This window comes from Culicoides brevitarsis, chromosome 2, assembly GCF_036172545.1.
Source record: "Culicoides brevitarsis isolate CSIRO-B50_1 chromosome 2, AGI_CSIRO_Cbre_v1, whole genome shotgun sequence".
NCBI lineage: Eukaryota > Metazoa > Arthropoda > Insecta > Diptera > Ceratopogonidae > Culicoides > Culicoides brevitarsis.
In genome coordinates, this window is record NC_087086.1 from 16,742,125 (window position 1) to 16,755,221 (window position 13,097).

Here is a 13,097-nt window from a genome sequence, read left to right on the forward strand (position 1 = left end):
TCACTAAATTATCCGGAATAACGAGTTGTAATGCAGGGCAAAAAGTTATTTTTGTAGCACCAAAATTACTCGCTCGTTCGAAAAATGATGTTAGATAACGACGGGCGGATCGATGAAATATGAAATGTTTCACGTGAAAATATATTTTTTTTTTTCGAAAAACCAATTAATTTGCCTTCTTTTGTGATGATGAGTTTTTAGGTCAACTTGAATGAGCTTGAGCGAGAAAATCCTTTAAAATTAATCAAAAAATGATTGATCGCTTAAATTCATCTGGTGTTGAAATTCAAAAGTAACTTTATATCGTGCGTTCGGGTGATTTAATAAATAATAAAAGTTTCCTGAAAACGATTGTCAGTACGTGTTGTGTGTCAGTTTAAAATGACGAAAAGAAACTATATAAATTTGCACAAAGCTTGCTTAACGCTTCCCGACACAGACGCACACACAGACAGCCTGCTCAAGTTTCACAGAGCTAAATTTATATTGTTGAGTCTGTACGTGATATGTTTGAAAGTTTCTGTAGCAAAAGCAATGAGAAAAAATTTTGTCGCATGAAAATGTAGTTTTATACCATAATCCTTGTGTATGATAATGTATATATTGTTTCAAAGTACTTCGCTTTAAAACGCTTATGATTGTAAACATTTATCATGTTCATTCATATTCGCTCAAAAAACATACAAACACATGACATACCTCCTCCTCGTTCGATGTGAAAATATAAATTTCATAAAATAGAAACGTCTTCTTCAATTCGAATCATAACTTTTGTTTTGTTTTTTTCTTTCCTCCTTTTTATTCTCAGTCATTCGTTCGTTCATTCATTAATTTAGCAAACATATTCATATACATAGAGCTTTAAATGAACACACATAGTGTACGTGTACGATAATAAAAAATATAAAAAATAATAAAAAAAAATTTAGATAGATGATGAGTGGAAACTTTTGCTAAACAAAAACAAACAGACTTGATGATAATTAAAGAAAAAAAAAAAGAATAAATAAACAAAAATACGGACGTTCATTTTTTTCTCTTTTTCTCCAATGTCAATTTTACTTCCTTGTGCATTTTTATGATATGAGAAAGAAGAGATTTTTTTATTTGTTTGTTTTGATGCAAACTAACGAACACCGAGACCGAAATAGGATGCTTTCGCAATAAATGTTCTCTTAGATCGGCACAAGTGGAGTTTTAATGATTTATTTTAATGATCGTCGTTTATTCTTGTAATTTTAAAATATTGAAGTTGAAATTGTTCTTTAAAATGTAGAGAAATAATTTTAATTTTAGCGTATTTTTTTTAAAGAAATTTTTATTTCTTTTTGAAAGTTAAATTTTTTTAAAAGATTTTATTAAATAATTAAATAATTAAAAAAAAAATATTTTTATTATAATTTAGTAAAAAAAACATTTTATAGCATTTTATAATTTTAAATAATTTTTGTTATAATTACAAAAATATTTTAAATATGAAAATTATTAAAAGTTATTTTTTTAAAATAAATTATAATAAAAATCATTATATTTTTTTATTCATTTTTCTTATAGTAATTTACAAAATATATTTTTTTACATAATTAAATTTAAAAAAAAATATTTTTTTTAATAAAAGAATTTGTTAAATAAAAATATAATAAAATATTTTCAGAAAAAAAAATCTTAAAAAAAATATTTTATTAAATTCAAAAAAAAAAACCAATAAGATTTATTTCCAAAATCAAACAGAATATTGGAAATTTTCGATTTAATCCAGGCTTATTTCTTATTTCATTCACACAAAAGAACCTTTTCTGCCGCAAAATTTCATTAACAAAGAACACCCGGGCCTAAATAGTCGAAGAATAAAATTCTGTTTTCACAATATGTACCGCGTTGCGCTATTGAAAATAAAGCTCAACATCAATAAAACATCGATGGAATGTCATTTTTGTTTATTCTTTCATGTAATTGAATTGAAAGCTCTGCGTATAACACAGAAAAAAAGATGTCCTTGGTCTCAAACGTATCAAAGGAACATTAAAAATATCAACGAAACGTTTAATAAACATCATGTATCTACAAATGTAAAACGTTTCCAACATTAAAAAAATATATATTGATTTTTTTCTCTATATTATCATTTGTTCATGAAAAAAAAAAATAAATATTTAACGGAACAGATGTCAAAAAATTTTATTTATCATTAACTGTTTTTTTTAAATGTCAAAGTTTCGCTCATTATCTTAGAGAAAATTTTAGAGAAGAAATTTTAGAGATTAAAAATAGTGACTTAAATCTCTTCTAACTACTTCTACTGCTTCTGAGTTGCTCACTTAATATTCTTCCTTATACAAACAACACAAATCCCTTAAACTAAGCGCCTACAATTCCTCTTAAAATCCTAGAAAAAAGATATATTATTAAGAAAAAAATGCTTAATCTGCTTTAAAAATGCTTTAGATAGATTTTAGCAGCAAAAAAATGCACAGAAAACTCCCTTTTAAAAAAAATATTTTTTTCCCACTTTTTTTCTCATCTTTATTTCTCCGCTTACTTTTTTTATATTATCATTATCACACGATTTTTCTCTTTTTTTTCTACAATTTTTAAATGCATCATTTTAAAATGTCAAACTTCTTAATTGATTATGAGTTTAGTTTTTTATTTGTTTTAATTTTAATATTTATCTGTGTAGTTTTTAACAGAGTTAAAGTTTTCAACAAAAATAATGAAAGGTTTTTCCGCATACCTTACCTTTTTTAATTTTTTTCAAAAAAATAAACACATAAATTCAAATGAAAAAAAAAAATTAAAAATCTTGAAAAACGCATTTAGTGACATAAAAAATCATCCCCCATTTTTATAGTGCGCACAAGGACGTGCTGCCTGGTTGGAAAGAGGACGAAAATGTAGCGTTCAGGAAGAAACTGCTTCCACACACAACCGTTACAAGCCGTGGATACAAAGAAATAGGGTAATGCGATTACACAAATCAAGTATCAAACAAAAAAAAATATTAAACCACACGAACATTTTTCACGTTTTTTTTTTCGTTCTTTCTTTGTTTATTTTGTAATTGAAAGTCGCAAAGTCCTGTCATCGTCGCTTCTGACGCTCTTCGTGAAAAAAAAAACTTTTGAACAATATTTAAGCCATGATTTAATTAAATCATCCATTTATTTTTTTTTTTTTCGTTTTTCTTCGAGTGTGTGTGCTTGGTTGTTACAACATACCGCAAATTGTGTGTTTCGGTACAAGAGAAAGAAGTGTTTCGTGATATCTTCGTGAAAAAAAAAGTAAAAAAAGGGGAAAGCTGCTGTTCGCAACAACAACAACAATAATAAAATGGAAATAATAAAAGTTTTGTTAACAGAGTTTATGCACGCATGATGTTAAAATACCGAGCCAGACTGATGTACGAAAAGTTCAAAAGTTTGAATGTCTTATTATTTGATGACGTGATGGAGGCGGTCGGTACCTTTTGGTCATTAAATGATTTATTACAGGGTTTGAAATTACTTTTTATAAATTTTCTTAAAAAATAACTTAGGTTAGGCTTGAGGATGGATCACCGCGGTCCGAAGACCTATTTTAATAAAAAAATAATTTTAAAAAAAGTAAAATTATCATTTTTGTATTATTATCTTAGAATATGTTATTAACAAAAATTTTTATTTTTTAAAAATTAATTTTTTTAAAAATTAAAAATTATTAAAAACAATAATACATTTTTTACAAAACATTATAAAAAAATAAACATTAAATGTAAAAAAAATAAAATATAGGAACCAAAATAAAATTAAAAAATTTTGTATTAAAAATTATACCCATTTTTTTTAAACCGTCAAAAATTAAAAAAAAATAAAATAAAAAGTTTTTCAAAAATAAGGTAAAAATTTTTAATTTTTATAAATTAATTTTATAATTTTTTTTATTAATAAATTTTAACTAATAGGTAATAAAATTGAAAATTTAAAGCAAAATAAAAAAGTTTTGTAAACCCTGCGTCAATATAATAGAAGGGACCTTGAACTACGAGTTGACATCTATAACAGTTGTTTTGTTGTGCCTGACATTAATTTCAAGGCTGGCATTTTTCGTTAACAACACAGAAGAATAAACATAAATATTATTTTAAAATAATTGAATTAATTTTTCGTTTTTAATGTGCCCAAAATAACTTTTTCACTTTCTTTCGACCGACGTTCCTTCTCATGATAAAATAAAAGTCCCAAACAATAATTTTACTAAACAATATATATTAAGCCGAAAAATTCGCCAGACGTGCCTTTATCACGCAATTACCACATAAGTTTTTTTTTGTCGTACAACATTTTTGTAACTAAAACAAATATATGATCTCATAAAAATTCTACACGAGGAGGAACAACGAAAAAAAAACTAACCACAATTTTTAAATAAAAGTTACCAACATAAAATCATCAACTTTTATATTTATTATAATTATAATGTTGGCGAGTATGATCAACGGCACCACAAAAGTGTGGCACACAAGGTTACAAATGACTCCGGAAAATGAACCAAAACCAACTTTTCTGGAATTAAATAAATGTTAAACAAAAGACGAAAAAAAAATAAAGTTTACGAGTTGGAAACAAATTAAAATCATGAGGGGTGGGTCGTAAAATATATTTAATTTGTCGTGTTTAACCGTTTACAATTTTTTGAAAATTTTTGTGTAAAGTGATTGAAAGAAGATGCAACAGGAGTCACGGAAGCTAAAAGTCACGAAAATGATAATAGCGTTGTGTTGATCATTTATTGATGGTTTTATTACGTTTGAATACGCAACAATATATTACGCAAAATTTAAAAAAAATAAATAAAATTTTTAATTAATTTTGATGATATTAAAAAAAATAAATAAAATGAAAATTAAATATAATTTAAAATAATTAATTAATTTAAATTTTATAATTTAATTAAAAAAAATATTTTATTTATTATTATAAATTTATAATAATTTTTAAATAAAAAAAAATAAAGATTTAAATATTTTTTTTTAAATAATTCAAATAATTACTTTTCAAAATTATACAGAAAATAAATAATAAAAAAAAATTTTCCAATTAAAATTTATATTTTTAAAAATAAAAAATAATTCCTAACTGTTAAAAAATCCGATAAAAATCAAACAAAACCTCTAATCATAAATTATATATAAATGTTATTTTTTTAACATGTTCAACTAAAATAGGACATTTTAATATTATGACTCAACTCGTAATTTTTAACATTTACATGCTTAACAAAAGTAGTTTTCATTACAATTACACTTCAAATTTTACATTCCCGTGGTAATACATCAAAGAAAATTATAAACTTTCAAAAATTCAACGAGCGTAGCTATTTAACATGCTCTAGAAATATTTTCATTTCCGTCCTACTGAGAAAAATTAAATAAAAAAAATCACACTGAAAAATTTAAAATTGTTAATAATTTTTGTAATTAATCTTAATATTTACTATTAAAAAAATATTTATTTTATTTTTTTTTTTAATTTTAATTTTTATTATTTTTTTATTTCAGCAATTTTCCAAAATGTAAAGTTTTTCTAATAAAATACTTCAAGTGTGTCAACAAAAAATACTAAACTATTTTTTCCCAATTGTTAAATGTTTTTTAAAAAATTTTTAATTGATGTTTTCACAAAATTTTTCTACGTTTTTTTCCAAATTTTTTTCAGTGTGTTTTCCTCCCACGACATGATGTGTGTATGTCAATATATTTCAAGTTTTTTTACACGTGCGTGAACAACCAACCTACAAAAAATGTATTTCCTTCATTAAAATTTTTCCGAGTGCTTAGATGTTGTGTTGTGTGACTTGACGTTTTATTTTATATGTAAATACTTTGGCCAATTGTTGTGTGGCCGCAACTGAACATATATATTTAGTGTACTTAAATATATACATAATAATAGAAGAAAAAGCATTAATAATTATTTTTTTATTCAAACACACGTTTTCATATATTTACACACAAAAACACGAAAAATCCTAGTCTAGAATACAAACACAAAACACATTACACAACAACAACAGAATAGTACAAAAAAATCTATTTTTTCATTAATGTCTTAATTCATAAATTATTCATGTACTTGAAAATTCATTGATGAGCATTTTTCGCTATACACGAACAAAAAATACACAAAGACATACAACGAAAGATACACAGTGGTCAATAAAAAGATATGACTGTAAGTTGTAAGTTCTTATCTCATCATTTTCCGTTACTTACTACGAACTATTTCTACATGTACTACTTGATGATCGTCGCCATGTGTATTTTTTTATCTCTTTTTTCCATCAAAAAAAAACTATTGTTGTCGTCATGTGGTTTGTGAATGTAATAATATGTTTATCTTATTTTTCTATCTAATGAAGCAGACACGAAAACTCATTTCAAAAGCATTTTTATATGTAATTTTTTGTGTCTTTCTCTTTTTGGTCCGATGGTAAGGTTCGTGTTGCTTTTTAAAATTTCATGTGAATTTTTTTCCGTTCTTCATTTTTCATTACTAACTAACTAACCTTAATTTTTTTTACCATCATATTAAAAATTAAACTGAAAAAAAAAAGTTTTTTAAAACTGTGACATTTAAATTAGGATTTTCGTACAAAAAAAAGGTGAAAAAAGGAATATCTCACCTTTTTATGTCACAAAAACACACAAAATGAAAAATTTTGACAAGAACTATGATTAATTTACTTCTTTTTTGCGTTCCGTCATGCAGGTTCAGGATGTTTCGCTTGCCGGTTCATCGGACGACGATGACATCATCAGTGTGATACGTGGCCCGAGCACTTTTGCAAATGCCTTTCTCTACATTGGTTTTGGTACGATTGCACTTGGACTGGTGATAGCGTTTGTGGGCACCGGAGAAAAGGGTTTTAAAACGACAGAATTAAGACTTATAGGTCCGATTATGATAGGTAACGTATATTTACGGAAATTGCACCTGAGATTTGATTTTTTTTTTCATGTAATTTTTTTTTTAAATCTTTTTTTTTTCATCACGATAGTTGTCGGTTTTGTATTTATGGTATTACGGATCTTTTTTTGCATTTGTCCATCGAGTTGTATACGACGTAACAAGGACGAGCGAAAACGGAAGAAAAACGAAAAAGACAAGAATGATGCGGATCACAGGACTTCCCTACTGCGAGACAAGAGAGTTTCAATAGCACGAACGCCAATGGGTCCTCATAGTAGCCAGGTAACAATTTTTTAGGATTTTAATTTATCTTGATTTTTGAACTCGTTGGATTAAAAGTTTTTTTTGTATCTTCTAAAATCCTTCGAAAAATTCTTAAAAATTTAAAGATTTTTTTTTAAAGTCAACATTAATGATTATTTAAACACTTTTTTGGAATAATATTTTTTTTTTTAATAAAAAATTAATTTATTTAAGTTTATTAATAAAATTATTAAAATAAATTTTCAATAATTAATATAATATATAATAAGGCGAATAAATTTAATATATCCATTTTTTGTCTCCCCCCCTCGGATTTTGTCGAAAAAATTCAGGGGGAAAAATAAAAATTATATATAAAATACAAATATTTTTGACATATTTTGGAATTTTTATATTAAAAAATCATGAAAAATTACTGTTTATGGTAAAATTATACAAAAAACTAGAAAATTTGCTTAATTAACACATTTTCTATTGAAATGTTGAAAAAAAAATTTTTTTGAAAGTCACGTGACCAAATCTATTTTTTTCAATTTTTTTTTATTTTGGGAAATTTTGTTTGTTTTTTTTTTACTTTTAAGTTCAAATTTTAAAATAATATTAACTAAAATTAAATAAATGTTAAGAATCAACGTTTAACGTCTAAAAACGTTAAAAAATTACAAACAAAAAATTCAAAATATTTTTTTTTATTTACCCCCCCCCCCCCTCGAGAAAATCCTCATGGGACAAAAAATGAAAATATTAAATTTGTTCGCCTAATATATGTAAAATTAATTATTCAATATTTTTTTAGAAAAAAAAATTAATTTAATTTTAATTTCAACTTTTAAAAAATTATTAAAAATAAAAGATTTTAATTTTTAATTCGATAATTAATTTTTTACCATTCTTAAGTCAAAAATTATCTAATCTAAAAATCTAAAATTTATAAAAAATATTTTAATTAAGTTTTAATTCTAATTTAGTAAAACTGAAAAATTTAATAAATTCAAAAATTTGAATTAAATCAATTTTTAATTTAAATAACTGATTGAAATTTAATTTTTCAAATTTTAGTTTTCTAAAAAAATTATTTCAAATTATTTGATGAAATATCATAATTTACTCTAACAAAAAGCTCAGAATTCAAAATATTTTCTAATTTTTATTACTTTTCATTCAAAAATTTTCATTTCACAGCCAAAACTATCTCGATCAAACACCAAGTCAATAGTTAAGACTAAAACGTACGAGGGTGTCGAAGCTCTCCGTCAAATTGCTACAACGTCGCTGTTCCTGCAAAACGAAACGGAGACGACGCCTGTAGCGGAAAACAGTAGTTCTAGTTCTAATACAAGAAATAAGACGAGTAACAATAAAAATATTAGTAAGTTAGCGACAAGTTTGGTTGTGCCGACAATTAAAGAGCCGGACAAACAAGAAGGTAAGTTGACAAATTGATGAAAATTTAATGAAAACTCATGAAAAATTCCCTTTTTGCAGTCGACGTGGAACTGAAACGTATTAATAGTATAGACATAGACACACTTAACGTAATTGATAATACTGCAACATCACCCATCGATCCACATCCATTCGATCCAAATGACGACTATGGCAATGAGAGCTATAGTGATGAGGATGAAGTGAGTTTTTCCGGTGAATTTTAAGGGTTTGAGTTGATTTTTTGTGTTTTTGTAGGAGGAACAGGATGATAACGATAGCAAAAAACTAATTGAAAGTGATAATGAAACTAGCAATAGCAAAAAAGTGTCGGTGTCGGCATCGAATAGCAGGACGTCGTCAATAAAGCATTCCGATAGTGTTCATCATCGCCGTAGCGGCAGTAGTAAATTATCACGTCAACGACTCTCAATAAACAATCAAAAAGTCTCACCTTCAACAACAACAACCAGCGGCGCCTTAATACCATCACCAACACCTTCTCAGCTCTCGACCGACAGTGGCAAAGTCATGGAAACCTCGCTAATGGTTCTTCCCGTTTCCGTAGTTTCGACCGCAACCACGACGTGTGCCACGCCATCCGCCTCGTCCACGCACGTGCTAACGCATCAAACATCATCCACAAGTAGTACAACCAGTGTAAGTAGTAGTCCAAGTACTGTGATATCTATACCGCAATTAATGCAAGGCGCGACGTCATCCGCGTCGACAAAACCGCCGCCGCCGCCCTCTTACGTTCCGTGCTCGAGCAAAGCGACGACCACATCCAAATTTACGTTCAACTTACTGTCACCGCCGCCGCCAGCAGCAAGTAGTTCGAGCAAAAGTAGCAGCAGTGGGTCTCACTTCGATTTCAGTAGAGCGACAACGACACTCTTGCAACCGCTCACGTCGGCGACAGCATCAGGGACGACAACCGCATCATCAACGTCTTCACGAAGCAACGGATCAACGCACACAAGACAAGTGGCTGCTTCAACTTCTTCATCTACTTCGACAGCTGATACATCGGAAATAGTGCTAAGTCCAGCGAAATTAGGACAACAATAACAGTAGTTTTAAGCTTAGATCATAAGACCTTAGGATATGAAAAGAAAATTATTAGTTATCACGAAGCAAAAGACCGAAATGCGATTTCAAAGGACCTCACTTGATGTCAATTTCATACAGAAAATTTGTTTTTTACTGTGAAATTGTCATCAATGCGGCCAAAATGTGCATCGCAAAGTGTTTTTGTCGTGTATAGTTTGTTATAATACTCTTAGGATATCAACTAGATAATAATAGGTGGATAAAAAATAAATAAAATGAACTAAAATACGCGTGAAATTTATATAAATGTATCTTTATAGAAAGAAAAAACTGCTAAGATGAATAGAATGTAACAAAAAATATTTTTAAAGTGAACTTTACAGGCGCAAAAATTTTCTCCGAATTTAATTTTTGACCAGAGACCTTCTTTTTCACGTGTTTTCTTATGATGAACTTTGAAAACCCAAAATAACATTTTATCTTTACCTTACTTTTATCATCATATTTTATTTTTATTAGATAAAATTTAAAAATAATAATAAATTTCCCCAAATCAAATAAAGTTTCAAAAGTTTTCCGTAAAATAAAACAATATTTTTGCATACATGTTTTGATTTAGTACAAAAAAAAAATAAATAAAACTTTTTTGGGTAGACGAATATTGTCTAAGAAAACATAATAATTTATATTTTGAATAAAGATATATATTTATCAAAGTTCTATCATATATATTTACTCAAGAAAAAATTATCCATACAAAAAATATATATTTATTGTTATGAAAAAAATAATAATTGTTGAATTTATTACAAAGTAATATGAATTTATATTTATTAAAAATAAATCAAAAACGATTTTATTAATTATTAAATTAATACTCAGTTCAAAGTAAAAAAAAAATATTACCTTAAATATTGAATTAACGAAAAAAAAACACAATGTAATGTCTATCAACAAAAAAAATATATATGAAAAAAAAGAATATTCGTAACTAAAGCAAAAAGTAAAAAACGGTGAACGGAAAAACAATAAACTTATAAAAAAATATGAAATTGCTTAACAGTTAACTATTGAAAGTAAAATATACATAAAAAAATAAACGGCTTAGATAAAAATAACCAAAAAAAATTATTATATTTTATTTTTATTGAAAAAAAAAAATATTAAAAAAATATTTATTTACCGTGTTATATGAAAAAAGATATATAAAAAAAACTAGAAGCTACGTAAACAGCAACAAGAATGTGTTTATTAAATGAATTAAAATTAAGTTATGAAGATTTAACAGAAAATGCTTACAAGATCATATGTATTTATTTTACCAAACAAAAAGAAATGAAAAAAGTAGATAAATAAAATAAAAAATATTATAATTATATACAAAAAACTACATATAAAAATTAATATTTATGAAGAAAAAAAAACAACAACAGAAAACAATATAATATAGTAAAATGAAGAAACATGAAGAAAAAAAAACAGAAAATAACAATTATGTGAAAGAAAATAAATAATTTTGTAGGTATACAAAATAAATAACAAAATTGAAAAAAAAATTAAAGAGTTTTTATATATATATTTAACGGCTGAAAAATTTAAATAATTCCCAATGAAAAAAAGTTATGCTCTCACACCCAGTGTAAAATAGTTGAAAGATGAATGCGCAGGTCTGGCGATTTTCTGAAGTAAGACGACAGGTATTTTTTACGTATATGATCTCGAATGCTTCAATATTTTGAATTTTTTTAAAAGTAAGTATCGAAAAAACAAAAGAATTATAATTTTTTATATATAAAATTTATTAATTTATTAAAAAAGGTCCTAAAAAGTTAAATATATTCAAAAATATGATAAAATAGATATTTTTGTTAATATTTTATCCATTTGAAGCAAATTTGACGCCGTTTTAACAAAAATCTAGATCGAGTATTGTTCTTGATATGGTTTCAAAATAAAAACAAAACTAACTCAGAGGAATTTTTTTCAGTTTAATTTTTTTTTTGTAACTTTAAGCTATATGGTAACTTTAAGCTATAATGGTTAAAATATGATAAAATAGAACTTTTCTTTTAAAATTTCATCCATTTAGTATAATTTTTTAAATATTTTTAATTTAAATTATTAAAATTAATAAAAATTTTTAAAATTAAAGAAAAAAATTAATTTTTAAAATTAAAAAAAAAATTATTAATTTTTAAAATTAAAAAAAATTATTAATTAAATTAATTCAAAAAAAATTAATAACTTTAAAAAATTAAAAAATTATTTAATTTTAGACTTCTTAAAATTCCTAAAAATTTTTATAATTATACTTTTTTGTAGTAAAATATAAAGTAATAAAATTCTACTTTAACTAAAATTTTAAATTTCAAAGAATTCTGAAGATCATGTGATAAAAAATAATTTTAAAAAAATCTACAATTTAACTTTTTCAACGTTATTTTACTTCCAAGCAATACATCTGCGTCACTGTTCTCAAAGCACGAAACATTGCCTTTTAGCTTCCGTCTGATCACTATCATGCCAACGTTAATATCCATTGATGATGTTGATTGTAAATCTGATTATTCTGACATCCTATTGATTTTTCGAAATAAACTTCGATCTATCTTCCTTAATTTATTACAGCAAAAAAAAAATCAAGCTACGTTTATTACTCTTTTTTTTCGTCTCCTACACACAAAACGTAACATTTTATCAAAGTAATGCAAAGATAGAGAAACTAATTTGTCGGCAAAGATCAAACGAGCGCAAGTAGTAATCACGCTATGTAGTATTGTATGTGAATATGCGTGTCCGTCGTACCAAATATACGCCACAAAGATGATGGAGATAAAGAATTGACGGAATAAGCATGGAGCGGAGATAATACTTTGCTGCGGCGTTGGATGGAAATATATAAAATAAAAACATAAAAATTATCAATTCACCAGACAGAGAGACTGTGGTGCATCGGCGAATGTTGTTTTTTTTTATGAAGAAGTTAAGATTGTTGCAACTCCCGTTGATGTTGAGACAGCAGAAAATCGCAACAAAGAGGAAATCCTCAATTGACTTTTAATTATCTTTCGAAAAATTACAAATTAATTTAATTTTATATTAATTTTAATTATTAAATGTTTTTTTTTATAATTTTATTTTTCTTTCGCAATCTTCATGATCGCAGAAAAAGCCGCGACTTTATGTAATACGACACTTGCCGTATTTTATCTGATACAAAGTATACAGTTCCATGTGTGTTCATCATTCATGCAACAAAAAAAAATCAAGAGATACCTTGGGGACAGTGCTTGATTTCTTCTTTTTTTATATCTCTTTTTTGTGTTATTGTAAAGTCATGGCGGCATGCTTGCTTTTAATCTTTTTTGTAGAAGAAATAATCATAATACATATTATAATAATAACATT

The 13,097-nt window shown here is 25.9% G+C and overlaps 1 protein-coding gene across 1 annotated transcript in view; it reads left to right on the plus strand.

Annotated features, from left to right (window-relative positions):
- The window catches only part of LOC134828605 (uncharacterized), a 10,153-nt gene extending 356 nt beyond the window's left edge, over positions 1–9,797 (plus strand). The window contains exons 2-7 of the mRNA XM_063841586.1: positions 2,852–2,959; positions 6,747–6,945; positions 7,036–7,229; positions 8,394–8,637; positions 8,697–8,839; positions 8,895–9,797. Coding sequence (XP_063697656.1) covers positions 2,852–2,959; positions 6,747–6,945; positions 7,036–7,229; positions 8,394–8,637; positions 8,697–8,839; positions 8,895–9,707 — 1,701 coding nt within the window. The 3' untranslated portion in view covers positions 9,708–9,797. The remainder of the gene's footprint in view (positions 1–2,851; positions 2,960–6,746; positions 6,946–7,035; positions 7,230–8,393; positions 8,638–8,696; positions 8,840–8,894) is intronic.
- The last annotated feature ends 3,300 nt before the right edge of the window (positions 9,798–13,097 follow it).